This window comes from Lithobates pipiens, unplaced genomic scaffold, assembly GCF_037356315.1.
Source record: "Lithobates pipiens isolate NorthernLeopardFrog02 unplaced genomic scaffold, aLitPip1_a1.2 Scaffold_18, whole genome shotgun sequence".
In the NCBI taxonomy this organism is placed as follows: Eukaryota; Metazoa; Chordata; class Amphibia; order Anura; family Ranidae; genus Lithobates; species Lithobates pipiens.
In genome coordinates, this window is record NW_027507758.1 from 621,199,285 (window position 1) to 621,225,398 (window position 26,114).

At 45.5% G+C, this 26,114-nt stretch overlaps 2 protein-coding genes and 1 pseudogene across 5 annotated transcripts in view; all 3 read left to right on the top strand.

The window, feature by feature from the left end:
• LOC143989434 (uncharacterized) overlaps nucleotides 1-26,114 on the top strand; it is a 164,907-nt gene that overhangs the window by 133,972 nt on the left and 4,821 nt on the right. Inside the window, exons 1-2 of one of the 2 annotated variants that reach the window (XM_077489561.1) lie at nucleotides 23,750-23,947; nucleotides 24,942-25,070. The exons of the other annotated variant lie outside the window; for it this stretch is intronic. The gene's annotated coding sequence lies outside the window, so the exon portion shown is untranslated. Of the gene's footprint in view, nucleotides 1-23,749; nucleotides 23,948-24,941; nucleotides 25,071-26,114 lie in introns of those variants that run through there. 2 annotated transcript variants of the gene reach the window in all.
• Nucleotides 10,006-26,114, top strand: part of LOC143989470 (uncharacterized) — a 313,492-nt gene continuing 297,383 nt past the window's right edge. For both annotated transcript variants that reach the window (XM_077489606.1, XM_077489605.1), the window contains exons 1-2: nucleotides 10,006-10,254; nucleotides 10,371-10,468. In XM_077489606.1, the coding sequence (XP_077345732.1) occupies nucleotides 10,032-10,254; nucleotides 10,371-10,468 (321 nt within the window). In that variant the 5' untranslated portion in view covers nucleotides 10,006-10,031. The remainder of the gene's footprint in view (nucleotides 10,255-10,370; nucleotides 10,469-26,114) is intronic.
• LOC143989492 (uncharacterized) lies at nucleotides 10,550-16,823 on the top strand (annotated as a pseudogene). The gene is made up of 3 exons (XR_013277038.1): nucleotides 10,550-10,756; nucleotides 10,837-11,008; nucleotides 11,843-16,823. The product of XR_013277038.1 is annotated as an uncharacterized LOC143989492 (transcript).

Sequence of the window (26,114 nt, forward strand, 5' to 3'; positions counted from 1 at the left end):
ATTATCTTCTTTAAAACTGAAAAATAGGTCGCAGGGAGTGCTATGGGCATCATTTGAAATTTATATATTATCTTCGGGACTAAGATCATTTTTACCACGTTTATCCGACCTAACCACGAAAGAGGACTCGCTGAGATTTTATTTATTTTGCTCTTGATTTCCTCTAGTAAAGGTATATAGTTTTTTAAATATAATTTTCTTACGTTGTTCGACAAGAGGACCCCCAGATATTTAATTTCTTTACGCCAGGGAAAAAAGAATTGCGCACATAGTCTCTCCTCTTCTTGTTTACAGATATTTATATTTAAAACCTCTGACTTTCCAAGGTTAATTTTTAGGTTAGAGATCTGTCCAAACTCATCTATTATCTTTAACAGATTCGGGATCGTTATCTTGGGATTTGTAATGAAGAAGAGCACATCATCCGCATAAGCGGCTAATTTGTGTTCCTCTTCCCCTATTCTAATCCCTTTAATGTCTGGATTATTACGAATCGCAGCCAGCAAAGGTTCTAGTGATATCGCGAACAGTAGGGGCGACAATGGACATCCCTGTCTAGTCCCGTTGCTCATTTGCAACAAAGAAGAAGATTCTCCGTTGACCTTGACCGTCGCTTGTGGGTTTTTATATAGCGCCTTGATCCAGTATAACATCCTCGGGCCCACCCCCATCTCTTCTAGTGTTTCTAACATGAGTCCCCAGTCTACCCTGTCAAATGCTTTTTCGGCATCGATTGACAGGAATAGGCCTGGGGACCCACTGTCTTTTAAAGCTTGGATGAGGAGCAAGGCCCTTATTCCATTGTCCCTGCCCTCTCTCTCCGGGATAAACCCGACTTGGTCCGGATGTATCAGTTTTGTCATATTTCTTTTTAATCTTGCTGCTATTACTTTAGCATATAATTTCACGTCTGTATTTAGCAGCGCGATCGGCCTATAGTTACCACAAAGTGTTTGGTCTTTCTCCTCTTTCGGGATTAAAGTGATCGCGGCCCGCAATGTTTCCCTCCCCATATCATACTCAGTACCTAATCCGTTGATATATTTACATAAATGGGGGACTAAAAGTTCCTTAAATTTTTTGTAGTACGAGATTACGAACCCATCTGAGCCCGGGCTTTTCCCTGAGGCTGTCTCCTTTAATGCCTCGTAGATTTCTTCTTCAGTAATGGGACTCTCCATGTCTTCCCTTTCCCCATCTGTCAGGCGGGGCATTTTGGCTTTACATATAAATTCTTTCATTTTTTCCCTTTGCCCTTTTCCCTGTTCCCCTCTCTTTTCCACATTATACAAGGCTTCGTAATATTGTTTGAATACTTCTGCTATTTCCCTAGAGGTGTATACCATTTTACCATTCTTATCCTTTATTTTATCGATGAAGTTGACCCCTTTTTTATTTTTCACTTGTCTTACTAGATTTTTTCCTATTTTATTTTCCCCATAATACCTTTCTCTAGCTCTACCTAGAAACGTCCTTCTAGTTTCTTCCTCATAAATATCTTTAAGTTCCTCTCTCTTATTGATCAATCTGTGAAAGGTCTCTTGTTGTTGGCCCCCTTGCATTTTGTGCCTCTGTTCCAGACTATAAATCTCTCTCATTAATTTCTCCTTTTCTTCTTTTCTTTCCTTTTTTTTCCTGGTACCTATAGATATGAGGACGCCCCTGATGTAAGCTTTATGACCCTCCCATAGGGCCGCTCCCGACACCCCCTCCGTACTATTTGTCTCAAAGTAAAATTCTATCTCTTTCTGTATAATTTCCGCTGTTTTCTTATCCCAAAGAAGCTCCTCATTTAACCTCCAAGAAAAAGGGCGTCTTTGTATCCCGGGTATCTTCAACTTCATTACCACTGGGGAATGATCTGAGAAAGTGGCTATCTCTATTTTTGTTTCCGAGACCCACTCCAGTAACCTATGTTCGACCAACATATAGTCCAGCCTGGTATACGTCCCGTGCACTGGGGAAAAAAACGTGTAATCTTTTATTTTTTCATGCTGTATCCTCCATACATCTATCAGTTGGCAACGCCTCAACTGAAGTTTTACTTTTTTTATATTTCTCACATTCCTCCCCCTTGCACCGGACGTACTATCAGCTGCTGGATCCAAACAAAAATTAATGTCCCCTGCCACTATTACCTCTCCTTTCTTAAACTCCTCTAGTCTCCTCATTGTTTGTATCATATATCTCTCTGGGTTTTTATTTGGGCAGTATATGTTAGCTAGAGTGATCTTTCTATCTCCTATTTTCCCGTTCAAAAATAGATATCGCCCCTCTGGGTCGGTCAGCCTATCGCACACCTCATATTTAATACCCTTCTCGAACCCAATAGCCACCCCCTTTGCCCTTCTAATTGGTGAATCTCCATAGATCCAGGTTGGATAGTTCACGGAGTACAATTTCACCTTTGTGTCTTGTGTTAAGTGCGTCTCTTGTAAAAAAATTATTTCTGCTTTATATTGTTGAAGTTCTTTTAAAAGCTTAAATCTCTTATCAGGCGAGTTCAGGCCCTTTACATTGTATGACAAGAATTTTATCTCAGCCATCCAATCCTTCTCTGGGAACAAATACTCTGAACCTTTTAGTATACCCTAGTACCCCCCCAGGAACATTTCCCCCCCCCTCCCCCACCTACCCTCCCCCCCCTACCCACCCACCCAGCCCATTCCGGGCCTCTGCTTTGCATAGTGAGTATCACTCCCTCTGCAAGCCAAATCTCCCAGGGTATGACCTTGACTACGTCCCCTCTCCACCCACCTCCCCCTAGGCCCCGATCCCCCTCCTTCCCCCTCAGCCGCACCTCCCCCCCCCTCCCCCCACCCCCAAATCAAGAACCAAACACATCGGGAGACACAGGAAAGACACCGGAAAAGGAGGAAAAAAAAAAAAAGAATAAAAACATGATAAAACACGATTATGCCTCTATTAAGCTGCCTGCGATTCCCCCTTCCTGGGCCTCTCAGTCATTACACATCCCAGGGGTCTAATGGGATCAGAGGAAGTGGAATTCCTATTTTATTACAGAAGTCCTCAATTTCATCCAAGGTTTTGAGCTTGAATGTCATCCCCTCCTTCTGCACTAAAAGCGCTGCCGGGAAACCCCAACTATATTTCACGTTTACACTTCTCAATTGATCCAATAAAGGCTTTAGTCTTCTTCTGCGAGCCAGAGTTCCTGGTGCCAAGTCCTGAAAAATCTGTAACTTTACTCCTTCATATTGAATCGGGGCCAGGCCTCTAAGCTTACTCCAAATCTTCGCCTTATCTTCGTATTGCTGGAATTTTATTATTACATCCCTCGGGATTTCTTCCCTCAGCCCTTGGGGTTTCCTTATTCTGAGCGCACGTTCTAGTTTTAGCTCTGACCCCTCTTCTTTTCCCAGTAAGGGATTAAATATCTTTCCAATTTTTGTACCCAGTTCTTCTCCCTGTTGCTCCGGCAATGATCTAATTCTCAAATTTTGTCTTCGGTTTTGATTTTCCTGTTCCTCCATCTTATATCGGATCTCTCTATGCGCTTCCTGCGATTTCTTTACTTGTATTTTTAATTCCTGTATCTCCCTGGCCTGTCTTCCTGTTTGATCCTCCATTTCTTCTACTCGCTTCAGTAAGTGCCCCATGTCTTTCCTTACAGTTAAAATCTCGGCTTTAATTATATTTTCTAATTTTAGGAACATTTCCTGCATTTCCCCCTTTGTGGGTATCTGAGAGGGGATCCCTTCTCGCCTTCTTCCACTCTCCTGATCCACCTCTTCTCCCGAAGAGTCTCCCCTTGCCCCCTCCGGTTTTCCAACTTCCTTTCTCCGCTCTCTCCCCCCTCTTTGATTTCCCTCGATACCCGGGCTTTTTTGACTTGTTTCCTTTAAATATTTTTGTATTGAGCTGGAGTTCAAACTCTCCCTTGGGTTTTTGGGCTCGTTCGTTCTCGTGTTTTTCCCCTTCATGTTCTCCTTTATCTTTCTTTTCCCCAGGGTTTCCCAGGGACCTCCTTCCCAGCGCTTCTCTTATTGGGGGTTTCTCTTTTACTGTTACCCCGCTACCTCCAGTTTTAAACTTCAAAGGTCGTGGTTAGGGTAGCTTTCCTAATATCAGGCACTGTCCTTTTAATTACTCTTATTCCACCTTTGCAGTATTATTAGGCCACCATAACGGGGGAAATGGTTAGAAAAGTCCTCCTCCCAATGTACTTTAAGCCCAGATTCCTGAGTCCCGATTTTTTCTCTTTTTTTCCCCTTTTTTCCTCTTTTTTTTTTTTTTCTTTTTTCTTCCCTCTTTCCCCCTTTTTCAAACAGGAACCTCCTTCTCTTTTCCAGTTCTATATTCTTGTTCTGATGGTTCCTACTCTGGAACCTGCTTTTATAATTTCACTGTTAACCTTCGAATTTGCAGACTTTGTCTACCATAATTATTATAACTCTCATTTGAAAATGAACTGTATAATATGATACCGTCCCTTTAAGTCACTTTGCAAACCGTGGGAAAAAGAGAGCAGGAGGGGAAGATACTGGAGCTAATAAGCACAGTTAGAACAGACAAACAAGGCGAGGTTTCAAACAGGTGCAAACAGGTGCATAAGGCCAGTCTCTCCGTCCTTCCCAGGAACGGGATCTACTTTGCCCGGATTGCCACTTATTCCCTTACAGGCTTACAGACTTCAGCAATATCCCTTCTCTCAGAACATACCACTGTCCGTCTGATGTTGCATTTATCTGCTGACACGTTCAATCACATCTGAATCATCCCATCTGAGACATAAGCCATAAGGAACAATCTGACCTTATTTTCCCCTCCTCTTACAGAGGAGACCGGGTGTCGTAGAGGGTTCGCTGGGGTTCCGGAGTGAGCGCCACTGCCTCCAGGAGAGAGTCCTTCCTCCCGTCTGTCTTGATCTCGTCCCCTGGTCCCACTGCTCGTGCCGCTACTCCCCCACACACTCCCGTCCTGCTCGCGCCAGAGCGGGAGTTTATCCGGGCGGAACCGCCACTAATCTGCCGCACGCCGTTCTCGATGCTCGGGGGGGGGGGGACGGAGCTGAGAGTCAGTGCGGCTGATCGATCCTTTACGCCGGGGAAGAGCACCCTCTCACTGTGCTCACCTCCGGCTCACTCCTCGGGGCCTCCTCCATCTCCCACGAGGACGCCGTAGTCAGGCCCCTCCCCTCACCTCTCTCACATCCGCCCCGTCATCAGTCCCTATGTTGCTTCTTGAACGCTGTTGCTTGAGAACCCAAGTGGCCTTCATCCTGGAAACCCACATTAGATTTTCTCATTTTAGATTTCCCTTAGCATATCACAGTACCAATCCACACTCGAAATGGAAGAGGGGGGAGTATCCTGCTTGCCAGAATGGTGGCCTAGGTACTTGTGCATAAAAAAAACTAACCGTGATGGTTGCCATTTGTTCTTAAAGAGTGCTCCAGAGGGCAGCAGGGTAACCCTGGCATCAGTCTATCTAACCAATCAAGCGCAGTTGACCCATTTTGAGGACATACTGAATGCCCTTCAGAATTTAATGGAGGGGGGTGATCCTTGGGGGTGATCTAAACATAGCCCTTGATTCCTTGCTTGATACTTCTCAATCTACTTTCCATTTGTCGTATCCCTACCTCTGCCAAGTTGAAAAGGCACTCTCTTATCTTAGACTGGTAGATGTGTAGCATATACTTCACAGCTGCTCTAGGATAGACTATGTTGTGATTTCTCAATCATTACTTCCTGAGGCCATACATGCCGCTATAACTTCCCAGACTATTCCCCAGTCATTCTAGTTATCAGAATGGGTTCTGCTTGTCCAAAAGTGTGGTTGTGGAAACTTAACAAGTCCCAGGAAGGTCCTATTCAGGATGAACTCTCCCAGGCCTTGACTCAAAATTTCCATGATAACGATACTGCTGACATTACCCAAGTTGATCCAGAAGGCGATAGAATTTAAAAAGAATAGGTTGCTCAAAATTCATCAACAAATTGTTTTGGTAGGCAGCCTTGAAAGAGCCCACAAAAAATCTCTTTCCCAAAACATGGCGGCTGACCTCCCAGGGCAACAAGGAAAAATGGAAGGCATGCTTCTACACAACACTAAGACCAAGCTTCCTAGAGTTCACCACACCTATTACAAGCAAGGGAATAAAACGGAGATTCCATGGTTGTTCTCTCCACAAACATTCTCTTAGAGCTACATTCCCTTTATAGTTAAAGAGACAGGACAACACTACCATACCTTCTGAGATATTACGCTACGCTACACTCCTATTACTCAGATCTTTCTAATGTCAACAGCCTGCTCCCTCCCACTCAATCTATTCATCAATGGCAATAAATATGCCTGTACCTTACTGCCTATTTCTTTCCTATGCTATCTGCAGACTCAACTGAACCGCTTAATGCCCCGCTAACTGCTGATGAATTCCTAGCAGGGGTCAAATCTCTCAAACCCAACAAAGACCTGGGTCCCAAAGTTTACATAGGGGCCTGCTATGAAGCATTCTCCTTGATCCTGGCACCTAGATTTTTGTCTGCTTTTAATTCACTTCTGGATGGCAAAATTTCTCCATCATTTGAAGAATGGGAAGGATCCTACTCAATGGCGGAACTATCGCCCAATATCATTATTAAATATGAACTTTGAAGATCTTCATGAATATCCTCTCATGTATCTGCCATTTCTCCTTCAGGAAATCATCCACCCTGATCAGGTCAGATTTATGCCCACCAAAGAAAACAAGTACAACATTTGGACATTGAGGAGTGGGATAGAATTTTACTACAAGGATTGAGGCCATCTACTCAAACCTAATGGTTGCTGTACGAACAAAGGAAAGTGACCTCATCCTACATTCAACTGTCCAGTGATACACACCAGGGCTGCCCCGTTCTCGCCTCTGTTTTTTTATTTTATCCTTGGAACCCTTCTTACTCATTCTACATCAGAATATCAAAGGCCGAGTGGGCCCTACTGAACACAATCATTTCTCTGATCGCAGCTTTTGGTGATGACTTGATGCTTTTTGTTGCCTCTCCGGCGGTCACTCTTCCAAATTTGCTGGAGAAATTTTGTCCATATGCCGCACACACAAATTTTAAAATAAACACATTTCTCTTTCCTCTGCTAGATCCCGAACCCTTAATTTTTCTTTCCTGTTTCAATGGTCTACCTCCTGTCTCCATTACCTGGGAGTGAAGATAACTCCCACTCTAGATATGCTTTTTGAGACCAACTTTCCTCCCATCCTATGTCGCAATACCGATGGTCTGCATAAATGGAACAAAAACTCTTAATCTTGGATAGGCAGAAATGGCAATCTCAAGATAAATATTATGCCAAGGCTGCTCTATTTGTTCCACACACTCCCCATCATGATTCCTCAGTTTTAGCTTAAAAAGGTATATAGCGCCTTTATCCATATTCTGTTGGCCAAATCCCATCGATGTCTTTCTCACAAGTACCTACCCATGCTGAAGATCTATGGAGTAATGTCTTCTCCAGATCCCATCCACTACTTCCAAGCTGTCCATCTCTCTAGGGCACTCTCCTGGAGCAGAGACCAAGGTCACAAACAATAGCTTGATCTTGAACAATCTTCTACCGCTATTCATTTACAATGTCTGCCGTGGCTTGAACTGGCCCTTCTGCAAACCTTCAAGGGTCATTCTCTCATAGGAGTGACCCTTGGAGTGTTGCAACAATGTAGGGGTACCATTAGTTCCCGCCTTACACTTACTCGCATATACCCAGTGATTGGAAATCCTTCCTTCTCACCAGGTTTATCAGATGGTAGATTAAAGCAACCTTTAACCTAAGGCATGTTCCGATTTTATGTCTGGCCAGATGCTAAAGGATCCATCGACCCTGCACTTGTTATTCTTACCACCCCTAGACAAGTGGTGTCTCTAACAGCCCCCTAATTTCCTTATCGCTTTGATGCGTTGTCAGATCTCCTCTCATCCTAATACTCCCTTTGAAGATCTTTGTCTGGAACTTGACCCCATTTCTTATGCAGTTTCAAGCGCTTATAAATCTTTGATCCGTCCAGCTGACTCTTTTGTTCCTCCATACCTACTCAGAGTGAGACTTGGGTAGGGAATTCACTGCAGAACAAAGAGACCCTGGGGAACTGATGAGGCTGCACTGTTGGGCACTGATGAGGCTGTGCTGATGGGCACTAGTGGTGCTGCATTGGTGGGCACTGATGAGGCTGCACTGATGGCCACCGATCAGGCTGCGCTGATGGGCACTGGTGATGCTGCATTGATGGGCACTGATGAGGCTGCACTTGGTACCCACTTTTAATGTACAGAGAGAAATAGGTGGAGCACTAAGAGGAAAAGGTGAAGCTTAAAGTGGAAGGGGTGGGGTTTACAGATGACAGGGTGGGTCTTAAACAGGAAGGGGTGTAATGTTGACAGGAAGGGGTGGATCATATTTAAATTAGGGGGTGCACAAGTTTAGTCAGTCCTAGGGCAGCACAAAGCCTAAATACACCACTGCCCCTTATATCTGTGATCAGTGGGAGAAGGACATTCCTACATCATCATACCTTGGAAAACTGCCCCCCTTACAAGTCATTGATGTCTATTAGATTGTAAGCTCCCAGGAGCAGGGCCCTTCTAACCCTTTTCAGTTGAATTGTATTGTACCTGCATTATCTCCCTTTATAATGTAAAACACTGCACTGCTGGCACTATATAAATCCTGTATAAAAATTTAAATAATAATGGCAGTTGTTCCTGAGAGACAGAAATTGTTCATTTACTGAAGGAACCCCATGAAACCTTTGGAGGTATTCTGGCTGAGAAAGGCTGGACTAGGCAGTAATATATTTCTATCCCTCTTGGTGGGAGTGGAGATGACACCATCTATAAGGATATACTGTAAATACACACACAGCACAAGGCCGTGTTCACATTAGATGTTTCTTGGGGCTGCAGTTCCTCTGAGCTCCACAAGGTGGTGATCTCACTTCTATCCAGACAGGAAGTCTCTATGGGTGACAGGAAGTGATGTCAAGTATAAATAGGAAGTTCCAGGTGAAAGGTGAGTAGGAAGTAGAGAGGAGACATTGCTAGAACTGGCAGCAGGGGAGGTAATAAGATCTTATTTTCTATTTACACCCAGTAACCCCCCCCCCCCACATCATGTCCGTCCTCTTCCTCCATAGTCACTGTGATGTCATTTATCTCCAGCAAATGATGATACACACATATATAGTGTGGAAACCTAGATTAACCCCTTCAGGAGCAGAACATTTCCCCACTTACGGGGCCAGAACATTCTCTTTAATTTGGAGATAAATTCTAGTAATATGGTCCTATAAACAAACAGCACTGACAATAAATGGACAAGAGAATGACCATCCTGACCATACATTGCCTACAAAGGGCAATTATTACACTACACAGGCACCCAATGGGCAATCATTACAATACGCAGCCAACACAATGATGGAGTGCAGGGGTCAGGAGTATGGAGCATAGAGCCACTTATATTTCTGGTCAGGAGGAAAAAAACATTCCCCACCCTGCCATGGAGAATATGTTCCATTATTGGTGTCAGAGGGAGGAAAACCCAACAGAGAAAAGGGAATTTCTGATCCGACAAGCTGAGAGAGTTCTAGGTTCTGTAGCAAACACTAAACAGCCCAGACTAAAATGTGTTCCCATGGGGGCAGTAGTTATTAAATGTGCAGAAACCCTCCTTATACTCCCCCACACCCACATCCTATTATTGTGTGACCAATACCATCCAAATAATTCTTACTTTCATTTCCCAAAGTTATCCGTCTACAAGGAGACCTGTATAGACCAAATGACGGCACAAATGAGGATGGAGGAGGATCAGAGTCACATGACGGAGAAGATACTAAACCTCACCCAGGAGATCATCTACCCGCTGACCGGAGAGGTGAGGAGGATTCTTGGAGGTCACATGACATCACAGCCCTGACCCAACAGGTGATGAGGATTCTGTGATTCTAACATGATATTCCTTTTGGTTCTCCAATACAGAGATTTCCTCTTCTGAAGTCAGGTGATCATATGACCATCACAGTGCCTCCATGTGACTCCCTAAAACCTGAGAGACACAACATGCAGAAGATTCTAGAAGTCACCAAGAAGATGATGGAGCTGCTGACAGAAGGTGTAAGGTGTCAGGATGTCACTGTCTATTTCTCCATGGAGGAGTGGGAGTATTTAGAAGGACACAAGGATCTCTACAAGGACGTCATGATGGACAATCAGCCGCCCCTCACATCACCGGGTAAGAGGAGACTTTATTGTAAAGGAGAGAGCAGTACGGAGGCTCCACCTAGATCCCCCATCATCTGATAAACACATAGAAACAATGTATTCAGTCAGTGTGTGTGTTTCCTACAGATGGATCCAGTAATGGGAACCCACCAGAGAGATGTCCCCGTCCTCTGTATTCCCGGGATTCCACACAGGAAGGTCACACCATCCCTCACCATCATCAGGTAGATGAGGAACAATCACTGATAGTTAAAATTTATACACAGCGTGTTTGTTACAATGAATGTTTTATTTAATATTCAGGTTGAAACTTCGGAGGTTATAATATTGTTGTTAAAGAAGAGTATGATGAGGAGTATGGTGTGACGAAGTAGCTTTCAGAAGGGCAGAAGAATATCTACAAGAATATCATGGAGCCATCAAGTAACAGAAACCCAATAGAGAGATCTCCCCGTCCTTTGTATTACTGGGATTCCACACAGGAATATCACACCATCCCTCACCGTTACAAGGTCGGTGGGACGGAGCATTTGGAAAATGGACTTGTTGAGATGATGTGTGGATTTTTATAACGTGACCTTATGTTTTACAGATAATATTGGATATCCTTCTCTTGGTTTAGGGTAAAGATCTGATGGATATAAAAGTTGAGGGTAAACCAGAAAAAGAAGAGATGTATGTGAGGGATGATCAGCAGTCTATGGAGGAGGATGGAATAACGGGGACATTTATAGATGAGGACACTCCTACAGTGAGCAACACAGGTGGGTAATTAACATTAAATACACTACTCTGTACTGCTCCAGAGTAGGCAGGATAGTCACTGAGTGCAGTCAGATGGGAGACAGCGGTGTGGGACCTTTACAGGTCTTATTAGTTATGTAAACATTTAGGCTACCACTGAATACCAATATTATGAGTCCTGACCCTTACACTATATAACTCATATTGCACTTTACATTGTCCTGATCCCTGTAGTATATACTCTATGTTGTATATCACATAATTCTGCTACTATATACTCCAATATGTTGTACTTTACATTGACCTGACTTCTGCTCTCTATCTTTTATCCACTGCTGTATTTAAACATAATATGCATTCTCTTTTGTTACACTAATTTGATGTAATAACAGCCTCAATAATGAGGGGGAGGAGTCAATAACCCAATGATGGTGGTCTTCAGGATCAGTCCAGTCGTCATCTTGGTTGTTCTCCCCCATCCTCACTCTCTGACCTCTGGTGGGGCTCAGCCCCGCTGTTATTCGTGACTAAATCATGGACTAAATAAGGAAGTGCAGGACTTCTTGTGTTGGGAAGATGGCAATGAGTGATAGAGGGGGAGGGGACTCTCGTCCTATAATCCCCTCATCACTGTCACTCCTATAAAAGACAGTTCTCGTTGTTTCCTCACTCTCTGACTAAGGTCCATGAATAAAGAAATGATCTGGTAGGAGATCAGAGGACCCATTTACTAGTTACCTTGAGGGGGGAATTGTAAGATCCTCAGAGACAAAGCTGCCTGATGTGGGCGGAGTCCTGGTTTAGGGGAACCAATCCGCTCATGTCTAGTAATAATCTTTGTATTTCTATTTTAGTAGATGGACGGGAGATGAGGAAAACCTCAGAGGATTGTCTCACTTTGTCTCCAGACTGTAAAGTAGAAGATGAGGACATCACACAGTATAGTCCAGGAGAAAACCCGACTACCTCAAATGTCCATCCGGCACCACACAGTGTAGATGGACCATCGTATTCCTCTTATCCTGAGGAACCTCAGTCTGTGAGGGGCGGTGCCGTCCTTCCAACACAGAAGAGGTTTTCCTGTACTGAGTGCGGAAAGAGTTTCCGTTTTGAATCCGGTCTTAATATTCATCAAATATCTCACACAGGTGAAAAGCCACATTCCTGCCCCGAATGCGGGAAATGGTTTTCAAGGAAATACGATCTTGACAGACATCAGAAATCTCACACAGGGGATAAACCGTATTGCTGTGCTGAGTGCGGGAAATGTTTTGTAACACAAATATAGCTTGTGACACATCAGAGGTCCCACACGGGTGAGAAGCCGTATTCTTGTCCCGAGTGTGAAAAATGTTTTTCGAGGTATTCCAGCCTTTACAATCATAAGAAATTGCATACAGGGGAAAAAAAAGTATTCCTGTTCTGAGTGCGGGAAATGTTTTGCACGAAAATCAGAGCTTATCACACACCGGAGGTCTCACAGCCGTATTCCTGTCCTGAGTGCGGGAAATGTTTTTCAGAGAATTCCCATCTTTACAAACATCAGAGAATTCACACAAGGGCGAAGTCACTTTCCTGTTCTGAGTGCTGGAAATAAATTGCACAAAAATCTGTATTTGTCACACATTAGAGGTATCACACGGGGGAAAAGCCGTATTCCTGTCCTGAGTACGTCCCATCTTTCCACACGTCTGAGATTGCACATGGGGCAGAAGTCCCATCCCTGTCCTGAGTGAGGGAATTGTTCCTCACTGACATCTGGTCTTCCTTGTACATCAGGGATCCCACACAACCCTTGAGGTGTATGCAACGGTTACATTTTGATAAATGGGACTTTTTAGGCATACTGATTCAAACACAACATTTTAAATTAAAAAGTCCACATTTCAATGTTTTTGTACATTGCGACATCCCAGTAAAAAAAACAAAAAAAAAAAAAACCTACTGGCTGAAGTATTGATATGTCATGTCAACATTTACGATTGGCATCAGCATGCCTAAAAAGTCAAAATTTTGAAATGTAACGATTGTATGTTCCTAAGGGATGCGAGGACATTGCACTTATATGTCACTTCACACATTTTTAACCACATGCTTACCAGGCCAATATTGACATTTCTCACATACATGTAAAAATCTGCATTTTTAAAAAGCAAAGAAAATGACTTAGAAACCCAAACATAATATATTTTCCTATAGCAGAGGCAGAGAATAAAATGGTGGTTGTTGCAATTTTGTTACGTTGCGTGATCTTTGCGCAGCCATTTACCAAATGCAAATTTTCACGGAAAAATACACTTAAATCCATTTTAGTACACACAAAGACAATATAATACTATTTTTTTTTTTTGGTAACATGAGACAGAAGTACAGTTAAATCACACTTTAATAATAATAAAAAAGGTAAACTGAGTAAATGTAGTCAAAACATAGCCAGAGTTCAGAAACTGGAACGGATAGTCAGACAAGCCAAACGTCAGGGAGTCGGAGATGAGCGTAGTAAAACAGCAAGCATGATCTGGAGCCAAAAGGGATGTCAGCCAAGCAAGTCTTTAACAGGAATGCAGCAGATAGTCTCTGTGATGTAGACCAAGGCGAAGGCAGAGATCATCTGGGCTGGATGGTTTAAGTAGGCAGGACTGACGAGCAGGATATCATTAACAGGCGAGTAGCTGTGGAGAGATAGGAGCTGGCAATTAGCAGACAGCTGAGCGGCCAGCTCTGAGAAGGAAGGGCTGATCCCAGCCCTGACAATAGGTGACATTTTAAAAGCCTTTACTGCAGTGGCGGCCTGTCCATAAGGGGCGCCCCCCGATCCACGCACCTGGCCCCGAATATCCATGCAGGGCACCAGACACATGGATTTCAATGTTTTTTTTTTCTGAAGCACATGATTAGAGCTAAAAGCTCTAATTGGCTTCAAAAAGGGTGGCCTCGAGGGGAGGCAGGGCACTGCCCCCTGAGCCCACCCAGTTGTGTGACATTAGCAAATTAATATTCGCTAATGTCTCCCAGCTTCTCCTCCCGGCTAATCAGGAAGCGGCTCCTGAGGCCCGATTGGCTGGAAGTCTCATGACAGGTCTCAGGACCCACCTTCTGTTCGGCTGGGAGGAGAAGCAATGCTCCCCAGCAGCAGCAGTCTCTTCTTTCTACCGCGGATGCAGCAGAGCATCGTCACCTCGTCGTCCTCCCCGCGCCTATATCACAGTAAGACATGGCCATCGATCGTGTTCACAGGGGGGGCTGGTGCTAGTGCGAGAGAATCGCAGCTGAAGGGGTGGTGATAAGAGTAGTGTCAGTAGATCACCCTGTTTTGATCGGAGGGGAGGGGGCAAGGTGCGAGTGAGACCTGACCCCTCCCCCCAAAAAACAAAATTTGACCACCAGCCGCCACTGCTTTACAGGTTACCAGTTTAGAATTGAACAGGAGCTCTGGCAGTAGAATTATTGCTCTCACTCTGACGTTCACAGCGCTACCTTACACATGCGCGTGGGATTTACGTGTGCGTTCACATTTGTGCTCGAGGGGGCGGAGGTGCTTTTAATTTTATTATTATTTAATTCTTTTTTTTTTTTTTTACATTTTTTAAATTGAACTTTTTGCTATTACAAGGGATGAACAACATCCCTTGTGATAGCTCGGGCAGTGACAGGTACTTTGTCTTTGAAGACCCCTGATTTTTTCTCTGTCCTCCAAAGCATCTGACAAACAAAGATTGGATTGATCAAATGCTTGCCTTGCTGGAAATGTTGCAGAAACCAGAAGTGATGAAATCCTCATTGTTTCCAGGATCATTTGTCACAGAGGATGGAGAGAACTACATGTTCCTCCCTGTCCTCTGTGTGCATCCAGTCCAACAGAGTGCAGCAGTCCCGGACTCCCCGGTGTGATGGGAGATCCCTGGAATAATCTTTATGTCCAGGGTAGCAAATGCCCACTTGTATTATATTAAAAATAAGGTTGTAGGGACACTTGATAGAATGTATATGAAGTTTTACGAATTTATGATGTTATGTAAGAGTTTGAGGAACTTTTCAGTATGGCAGAATTTCAAGGTCCGAGATGGGACAGTTTCATGTCCATACATCAGGCCCAGTTTGGGCAATGTCATTCAATCATTCATGGGTCTGGTCCCCTCTCTGAAGAACCTTGTAATCTCTGTAATCCATGGATGAATATGACAGACAATTGGAAGAGCGGTTAGAATTTTCCAATAGACAAGTTAAATACATTTTGACAAAAGAAATTGTCGTTCTCAGAGAGATCCTACACATGGCCGACTCCCCCCTTAGATAGAGATTATGAAGGAGTCACGTCTCATTTTCAGGATAACAACACATCCATGGATTCATCATCTAGCTCATCCTCTTCGCCATTTAGCTCATCCTCTACATCTTCTCTTTCACAGAGCACAAAGCACTTTTTTTGGAGAGAATCGCATTCATTTAAGGTAATGGGTTGGTAACACACCTTGAAGACCACAAGTGATGGGTTTCAACATGTGGGGTGGTTTAGCATGTGTAGCCCCCTCCTAGAATGAGTTGCTGGAGAGGCTCAGGTAAATCAAGTTCTTTAGTAATCTTTGGAGGGGTTTGTGATTTTTGGCTGTTCTGGGTCTCACTGGTTGCAGGCTCAACTACCTCTCCCTGCCTTCTAGTAGATTCATGAATGTAGAGGGTTGGAAGAGGCAGACCCTTGGCCTGAATATTTATGTTGGCTCAGTCAATGCCCTGTAGGTGCCTGAGGAGGGCATACATAGTGCCCTGGGGCCTGGAGCAACAGGGTTCTTGTCCAGGAAAAATAGATCCCAGCCTCAAAGGCTGCTGCCCCTCTGGACACGTAGCTAAAGTTTGCAGGAGTTCATTGAGGTCCCAATTTTCTGAAAGCAATTGGAGTCAAATCAAGGAATCCTGAGCTTCGGTCAGTACTCACAATGTCCCAGGGCCACCACACCTTCTTACTTTCACAAGGCACTCTTCAGTGAGCTCTCTCTTCAGCAAAACTACTTTGCTCCAAAGATAATTAGGAAAAGGCCTTTCAGCTCTGCTATAGCTGGGACCTCGATGAACAGCAGCAGACTCCAGCCAAACTTCCTCAAAGGGGCAATAGCCACTGAGGCTGGGAATTTCTCCAGCAAGACATGAAGACAGCAGTTCTAGACCTCAGACTATTTATGTTCCCCCTAGCCACCTACTGGGCACACCCCATTAGGGTTTGTCTGCGGTACAATATATGTTCAAGCTGCCCATTTGACTTCCCCATTCCTCTATGTTACGGAAGCCTCCAGAATGCAGGGGGAAGTAATCAAACTTGCAGCCTATAAGATCTATAACAGCCCAAAGAAAGCAATAGCTGCTCCGGTGATTACAGAGGAGCCAAAAAGAACTACATTTACAATCCTAAGAACCTACCTAGTCGGGTACCACACACACAAATTTGGAAAGGGTATAGAACCTTATGTCAGGGAATTGCACCAGGATGTGATGGTGGCTTTTCTTTGAGGCTCAGTTCTCCTCCAACAAAAACTGCTGTTTCTAAATCATTAAGGACTTATTTGCATGATAAAAATAGGCATAAAAATGATATGGATTTGGAAATGGATGGTCCCAATATTCGGTCAGTGACTCCAAGGCCATGATGGACTAAGGCCGCGTACACACGCGCGGACTGTTTGCCCAACCTTGTTCGTCAAACAGTTTGGGCAAACAGTCCGCTCAAAATTTGCATGAGCGGACTTGCCCACACACGAGCGGACTGTTTGACGAACAAGGTTGGGCAAACAGTTCGCTCAACTTTTGAAATGAACGGACTCGCCCACGTAAGGAGGAGGCAAATCCGCCCATTTCGAGCGCGTGTACAGGTAGGCGGGGCCCGCGAAGGAGACGTCGCGGGCTCCGCCGCCTGGAATGGGCTTAAAGGGGAACCCCAACGCCGAAAAAAATCGGCGTGGGGGTTCCCCCAAGTCCACACCAGACCCTTGTCCGAGCACGCTACCCGGCCGGCCAGGAAAGGGGGGCGAGCGAGCGCGCCCCCCCTCCTGAGCCGTACCAGGCCGCGTGCCCTCAACATGGGGGGGTGCCTTGGGGAAGGGGGGGCCGCGCGGCCCCCCCACCCCAAAGCACCTTGTCCCCATGTTGATGAGGACAAGGGCCTCTTCCCGACAACCCTGGCCGTTGGTTGTCGGGGTCTGCGGGCGGGGGGCTTATCGGAATCCGGGAGCCCCCTTTAAGAAGGGGGCCCCCGGATACCGGCCCCCCACCCTATGTGAATGAGTATGGGGTACAATGTACCCCTACCCATTCACCTGTGAAATAAAGTACAAAAAAAAACACAACACATGGAAAAAGTATTTTATTGCACAGCTCCGGGGGTCTTCTCGCCGGACTCCTCCGCTATGTGTGTGTAGCTCTTTTACTAGCGGAGGAGTCCGGCTTTCTTCCTCCCCGCCGCCGGCCTCTTCTCCCGACTTCGGGGGTCTTGTCCCCCTCTTCGGTTCTTCTGCCGGGCCACCGCGCCTGGTCCGGTGGCCCGGTCTTCTGTCGCCGTCTTCCGTTCTTCTGTCGCCGCCTTCGGTTCTTCTGCCGGGCCACCGCGCCTTCTTGTAGCTCTTTTACAGGCGGTGGCCCGGTCTTCTGTCGCCGCTGTCGTCGCCGCCGCCGCCTTCCGTTCTTGTTCTTCTTGTTCTTCTTCTTGTTCTTCTCCTGGAGATGTTGACTCGACGATCTCTCCGGCCGGAATGCCAGAGCCGCGCTGTGCGGTCACTTATATAGTGACAATGGGGCGGTGTCACATGGTATATGTCACATGGGTTGGTCACATGGTGACCCCGCCCCCTTACGATGTCATAGTCCCCATGTGACATCAACCCATGTGACCAACCCATGTGACATATACCATGTGACACCGCCCCATTGTCACTATATAAGTGGCAGCGGAGCGTGTCCCTGGCATTCCGGCCGGAGAGATCGTCGAGTCAACATCTCCAGGAGAAGAAGAAGAAGAACAAGAACGGAAGGCGGCGGCGGCGGCGACGGCGACAGAAGACCGGGCCACCGCCTGTAAAAGAGCTACAAGAAGGCGCGGTGGCCCGGCAGAAGAACCGAAGGCGGCGACAGAAGAACGGAAGACGGCGACAGAAGACCGGGCCACCGGACCAGGCGCGGTGGCCCGGCAGAAGAACCGAAGAGGGGGACAAGACCCCCGAAGTCGGGAGAAGAGGCCGGCGGCGGGGAGGAAGAAAGCCGGACTCCTCCGCTAGTAAAAGAGCTACACACACATAGCGGAGGAGTCCGGCGAGAAGACCCCCGAAGACGGAAGACCCCCGGAGCTGTGCAATAAAATACTTTTTCCATGTATTGTGTTTTTTTTTGTACTTTATTTCACAGGTGAATGGGTAGGGGTACATTGTACCCCATACTCATTCACATAGGGTGGGGGGCCGGTATCCGGGGGCCCCCTTCTTAAAGGGGGCTCCCGGATTCCGATAAGCCCCCCGCCCGCAGACCCCGACAACCAACGGCCAGGGTTGTCGGGAAGAGGCCCTTGTCCTCATCAAGATGGGGACAAGGTGCTTTGGGGTGGGGGGGCCGCGCGGCCCCCCTTCCCCAAGGCACCCCCCCATGTTGAGGGCACGCGGCCTGGTACGGCTCAGGAGGGGGGGCGCGCTCGCTCGCCCCCCTTTCCTGGCCGGCCGGGTAGCGTGCTCGGACAAGGGTCTGGTGTGGACTTGGGGGGAACCCCCACGCCGATTTTTTTCGGCGTTGGGGTTCCCCTTTAAGCCCATTCCAGGCGGCGGAGCCCGCGACGTCTCCCTCGCGGGCCCCGCCTACCTGTACACGCGCTCGAAATGGGCGGACTTTCCGAGCGGGAACAGTCCGCTCATTTCGAAAGTACAGCGGACAGGCCCACACACGGGCGGACTGTTCGCTCAAACACAGTTTCAGCGGACAGTTTTTCGGAATTTCCGAAAGACTTTGTCCGTCCAACTGTCCGCTGAGACTGTCCGCTGAAAGCCCACACACGAGCGGACTGTCCGCCCAAACACTGTTCAGCGGACAAGGTTGGGCGAACAGTCCGCCCGTGTGTACGCGGCCTTAGTGTTATTACTTGAAGAAACCGAGGTTCTAAATCGTATTGCCTCCTTGATAGGAGACATAGTAAAGTGTGCCCCTTCCCGAAAAGCTTTGCAACAGTACTGTGTGATATTGTAATTTCAGTGTTCACTATTATATGTCCATGTTTAATTATATGATTATATACTGTGTTTATTAAATATTTCTTGGTCATTCCCAAAGGTACAACTGGGCATACACCTGGGGGCCGTTAGGGGGCTCAGACATAGCCACTCAGTGCAAGTAGGGTGATCAACTGTATGTCCGGTGAATGTACCCCGTACTAGCTCCATTGTTGACCGTTTGGTCCACTGATGTGGGAGCATGGGTCTCCCTGTCACAGCCTGGCTCACCCATTTCTAGAGTGCTTGGGAGGGTGCGATGAGGAGGCCCTCTCTCCTGGTTAAACCCTTAATGCAATTTCCTTTCTCCTTGGCAATTCTCATGCCAGCAGTGGGTAAAAGGCTGGTTGGGTGCTGGGACAGGGCCAGCATGTGTCGTCATCGTGGCGCATTAGGCATTGTGCAAGTAGGATGATCAACTGTATGTCCAGTGAATGTACCCCGTACTAGCTCCATTGTTGACCGCTTGGTCCACTGATGTGGGAGCATGGGTCTCCCTGTCACAGCCTGGCCCACCCATTTCTAGAGTGCTTGGGAGGGTGCGATGAGGAGGCCCTCTCTCCTCATGGGTAAACCCTTAATGCAATTTCCTTTCTCCTTGGCAATTCTCATGCCAGCAGTGGGTAAAAGGCTGGTTGGGTGCTGGGACTGGGCCAGCATGTGTCGTCATCGTGGCGCATTAGGCATTGTTGCCGTGCCACACTTTAGATAGGTGGGCAGTGCACCCTGGCCAGTGTTGTCTCGCATAGGATATAGTTTTAATATGGACTATATTTGACCCTAGTTAAGGAGAATATGATGTAACAGGAAAGGAGGTTATAATGCTTCCCTCAATAGGAGGGCATGGCATTCCTCCATTTTAAATCATGACCAGTATATAAGGAGGCAGCAACCACAGTTCCACATCCCTCTTTGGGGATCTGGACACATTTAATTTGACCCATTTGAGGTAGTCTTGGCATCTTTCTACATAGAACTACATGAAATGTAGATTAGGCTGTGTATATTGGGAGATATTTGGTTTGGTAATGTTTTTTTTTTTCTCAAGTAACATTTATTACTATTTTATTTATTCATATTTTGATTCCCCCACTCCTAGTGGTTGCAGGGACTTAGTATATTTAATGCATTCCATTTATAGGGTTTTTTACCATGCCATTTTTACCATTTACTTAAAAAAAAAAACGTTTTTTAACAGCATTCTCACTATAGTTGTTTATCTTGTATTATTGCCTTACGGGGTATTTAACCCATCTGCGGTGACACAACCCTGTGGGATTCTTTTGAGGTTTCTCAGTCTCTATCGTCTGCTATGGTGGAGGCAGCAGCTGCACCACTGGGAATGTGATTTTAATTTTAATTACTTTTCTTGGCTGATGAGTACTAAAATGTCTTGCACTTTGTAAGTGAGGATCTGTACTGTGTTTGTACCGTGTTGACTATTGCTAGCAGTAGAAAAATTAAAATGTAGTCGTTTCCTTTCATTGGCTGTGTAAACCTTAACAAACACTTAGAGGTCTATTTTTATAAAATTCGTTGAACAAATGTGACATGCATTCGTCCAGCCATGATGAATTTTGGCCTTATTTAGAGCCACTAGATTACTCTGTGTTGGGTCATTTATATATATATATATATATATATATATATATATATATATATATATATATATATACACACACACACACACATTGTTCCCTGTGCAGAATCTAGGTGTGACAGAATAGAGGAATGCTGGCAAGTAAGGTAATGTAGACAGCAATATGGTAATAGCAAGGAATGGAGGTATAGGATGACAGAGTATCCTATCACTAGATGACACTGGTGAACAAAGGAAATTACTGCGTTAAATAAAATATGGCTAGAATTTGTCACAGCTGGATGAATGCTTGTGTCGGGCTATACTGGTAGTGAGCCCTTGTAGAACGCAAGGGGTTCCCCAGAGTCTAAGCCCCCGTACACACGTTCGGAAATTCAGACGGAAAAGGTCCGATCGGATTATATTGTCGGAAAATCCGATCGTGTGTGGGCTCTATCGAACTTTTTCCGTCAGAAATTCCGACAGAAAAAATTTGAGAGCAGGATCTCAAATTTTCCGACAACAAAATCCGATCGAACTTGTAGAGAATTCCAATCGAACAAAGTGCCACGCATGCTCAGATCAAATTACGAGACCAGAGCTATTGGCTACTAGCCTGAACGCAGTCCCGTCGTAACGAACGAACGGCATCACATTGTTCCCGAATGATCGGATTTTCCGACAACTTTGTCAGACCGTGTGTATGCAATACCAGTTTCGGACAAAATCTGATGGATTTTGTGGTCGGAATGTCCGAAGTGTGTACGGGGGCTTAGCCCCCGTACACACGGTCGGACATTCCGACAACAAAATCCGTCGGATTTTTTCCTATGGATTTTGTCCGAAACTGGTGTTGCATACACATGGTCGGACAAAGTTGTCCGAAATCCGAACGTTCAGAACATGATGACATTCCTTCGTTACGACGAGACTGCGTTCAGGCTAGTAGCCAATAGCTTGGGTCGCGTAATTTGATCTGAGCATGCGCGGCACTTTGTCCGATCGGAATTCACTACAAACGATCGGAAAAAGTCAGATCGGATTTTGTTGTCGGAAAAATTTGAGGTCCTGCTCAAATTTTGGAAATTCCGACGGAAAAAGTCTGACAGAGCCCACACACGATCGGATTTTCCGACAATATAATCCGATCCGACCTTTTCCGTCAGAATTTCTGACCGTGTTTACGGGGGCTTAGCCCCAGCTTGCTTCTTCACCAGGGCCCCTGATGGTGGGAATTAGGGATGAACTGAACACCCCTCGGTTTACAGCAGAACATGCAAACAATTTGTGTGAACACCGTTAAAGTCTATGGGACACAAACATATAAAATCAAAAGTGCTCATTTTAAAGGCTTATATGCATGTTCTTGCCATAAAAGGTGTATGAGGACCCGGGTACTCTCTATGATGCATCTCTGTTGTACTTCTTCCTGTGTGGTGTTTCCTGTTCCTACTTGGTCATTCAGTGAACATGGCTTCTGTACAGTAATGGCTTGTGCTGTCTCTTTACTTATATCACATCAAACATGGTTTCAGAAGTATGTGAATCCATACTTTTTCTACACATTTGATGCTGAGAGCCTGACCAAAAAACACGACAGTGATACAAAAAAGATGCCACTTGCTCCCATCTATAGCTGGATATTGCAGTAAGAAGCATTGGAAGGCTAACAACAGGTACAAACAAGGCCAAGGAGAAATCCAAGGAAAAAAAACAAACTTAACTTACCGACCAGCTTGTCAGTGGGATATGTATAAGGTTAGTCTGAGTTAAGGAATGTATAAAATTATAAAAGCGGATCCAAAACCTATTAACTTGTGGGCATGTTGAGTGGAATGGCCTTACTAGAGTTGGCACCTCATCCCTTTAAACCAAAACACATAAAAGTCCATTCACACAGGGGCAACACGACTTCCAGCGAGACTTTGGGAGGCAACTTGGACATGACTTGAGTATGAATCACAGCGCGACTTGAAGCAACTTACAAGGCAACTTGAAGTTGCCTCCAGGACAGGGGACTTTGCCAGTGGCCAATCACATAATAATCAGCTCTGTGGGAGGGAGGGGTTTGCCTAGAAAACGATTTTTACTTCCTGGAAAGTTGCTTCAGTTAAGACAGGAGATCCGACTTGGAGGCAACTTCCATTGAAATCAATGGGTACAAGTTGCCTTGAAGTTGGATTGAAGTAGTACAGGAACCTTTTCTGAAGTCGGAGCGACTTCAGTAGTGTACATTAAGATGGCTCTCATTCTCTTACATTGATTTTATCATGTTGCGTGACTCGAGGCAACTTGGGACGACTTCAAGTCAGATTAAAAGTTGCCCCTGTGTGAATGGACTCTAAGAATTACACAGGTTCTGAGGCTAAATGAATGCAGATGAGGCACCAAGTGAGTTTAATTAGCCACAAAACCTGTTTAATTAATATGTGTTCAGTTTTAATGGGATGAGTTGACAACCCAACCCTTTACATTGGTGACCAATGAGAGAAGGGCCCACTTATATCGGTTATATCAGTGGTCGGTGGGGGAAGGATGTTCTTACATCATCATCAGTGGGAAGGCTGTCCCCTTACAGATCACTGATGACAGTTGTTACTGAGAAAGAGAAATTGTTAATTGCTGAATCTACCCCTAGAAACCTTTAGAAGAATCCTGTCTGAGAAAGGCTGGACTGGGCGATAATATATTTCTATCCCCCTTGATGGGAGTGGAGATAACCCCATCTATAAGGATATACTGTAGGGTTGCCACCTCATCCCTTTAAAATGGAACACATATTAATTACACAGGTTCTGTGTCTGATTAAGGTGGTAAGTAAACTCACTTGGTGCCTTATCTGCATTAAATTAGCCTCAGAACCTGTGTAGATCATATGTGCTCGGGTTTAAAGGGATAAGGTGGCAACTCTAGATATACAGTACATACACACACAGCACAAGGCCGTGTTCACACTACGAGACGTTTCTCTGGGCTGCAGTTTCTCTGAGCTCCACAGGGTGGTGATATCACGTCTATCCAGATGACAGGAAGTCTCTATGGAAGACAGACAGGAAGTGATGTCATGTACAGATGGGAAGTTGCAGGTGAGAGGTGAGTCGGGATGAAGTAGAGAGAAGACATTGCTGGAAGTGGCAGTAGAGGAGGTAATAAGATCTTATTTTCTATTTACACCCAGTAATCCCCTGTCATGTCCGTCCTCTTCCTCCATAGTCACTGTGATGTCTTTTATCTTCAGCAGATGATGATATACACATATATAGTGTGGAGACCTAGATTAACCCCTTCAGGGGCAGATATGGTTGCCACCTCCTCCCTTTGAACACATAATAATTACACGGGTTCTGTGGCTGATGAAGGTGGTAATTAAACTCACTTGGTGCCTTACCTGCATTTAATTAGCCTCAGAACCTGTGTAATTTATATGTGTTCGGGTTTAAAGGGATGAGGTGGCAACTGTAGGGTCAGAACATTTCCCCACTTACGGGGGTCGGAACATTATCTTCATTTTGGAGATAAATTCTAGTAATATGGTCTTCTTTACAAACAGCATTGGCAATAAATAGACAAGACAATGACCGTCCTGACCATACATGGCCTACAAAGGACAATAATTACGCTACACAGGCAGACAATGGGCAATCATTACAATATGCAGCCAACACAACGATGGAGTGCAGGGGTCAGGAGTATGGGGTATAGCGCCTCTTACATTGCTGCTCAATAGGAAGAAAACATTCCCCAGCCTGCCATAAAGAAGTATACATTGTGTTTGTGTAATGTCAGATAACAGGTTAGAAATGTCTGTCCAGAGTTTTTTCAGATGTGGGCAAGACCAAAATATTTGACATTTTTGTCCACGTAATCTCCAACACATGGAGATTTCTGCTAGTTTCTGTGGTGTTAGGTACCACCTTAGAGATATTTTTTGGGTCAAATCAGATAAGAGAATTTTGGATCTGGCAGGGGAAGAGGGTTCATGAAAACGTAGCAAAAGCTTAACAGTCCAAAACTAAATGTGTTGCTATTGGAAAGTGGTTACTAAATGTACAGCATCCCTCCTATTACCCCCCTCACATCCACATCCTATTATTGTGTGACCAATACCAACTAAATAATTCTTACTTTCATTTACCAAAGTTATCCGTCTACAAGGAGACCTGTATAGATCAAATGGCGGCACCAATGAGGATGGAGGAGGACCGGAGTCACATGACTGAGAAGATACTAAACCTCACCCTGGAGATCATCTACCTGCTGACTGGAGAGGTGAGGAGGATTCTGGGAGGTCACATGACATCACTCTTATCGCTATTAATAAAACACAGACCTGACCGGAGAGGTGAGGATTCTGGGAGGTCACATGACATCACTCTTATCTCTATTAATAAAACACAGACCTGACCGGAGAGGTGAGGAGGATTCTGGGAGGTCACATGACATCACTCTTATCTCTATTAATAAAACACAGACCCGATTGGGGAAGTGAGGAGGATTCTGGGAGGTCACATGACATCACTCTTATCTCTATTAATAAAACACAGACCTGACCGTAGAGGTGAGGAGGATTCTGGGAGGTCACATGACATCACTCTTATCTCTATTAATAAAACACAGACCTGACTGGGGAGGTGGGGAGGATTCCGGGAGGTCACATTACATTAGTTATAGGGTTGCACAAGTACTCGTGGAAATGCTCCGATGCCTAATCCGATACCTGGGCAGCCTCCGACATGATTGGTGCGGTGGTGGGGGCAGTTACAAGCACTGATCTCCCTATATAGTTCTTCTGACAGCCGCTTCTCCTCCTCTCCCTCCTGCAGCTGTCAGGGAGATCAGTGCTTGTAACTGCCCGCACCGACTGTCCCCTGCACTGGGTCCCCCTCTGTGCTGAATATCCAAACAAAAGAACTCTGTGAGACGGGAAGCCTAATGATATCACGGGTGCCCGTCTCGGCTCGCCTCCACATATGATCAACACTGAAGAAATGGCTGCACTCCAAGATCCATCAAAATTCTTGCTTAATAAACGAACACCCCAAGTGTTACAAACACTTAAAATGGTAGACGCGTTTTGCACACTAAGAGGTGCGCATAAAGAATAAGCGCACCTGTTAGTGTGTGAAACGCGCCTACCATTTGAACTGTTTGTAACACTTGGGATGTCTGTTTATTAAACAAGAATTTTGATGGATCTTGGAGTGCAGCCATTTCTTCCATGTTTTTCCCCCCTCTGTGCTCCAGGGTCTCTGTATCCTGCTCCGGGTCCCCCTCTGTGCTCTCGGGTCTCTGTGTCCTCCCTCTGGGTCACGA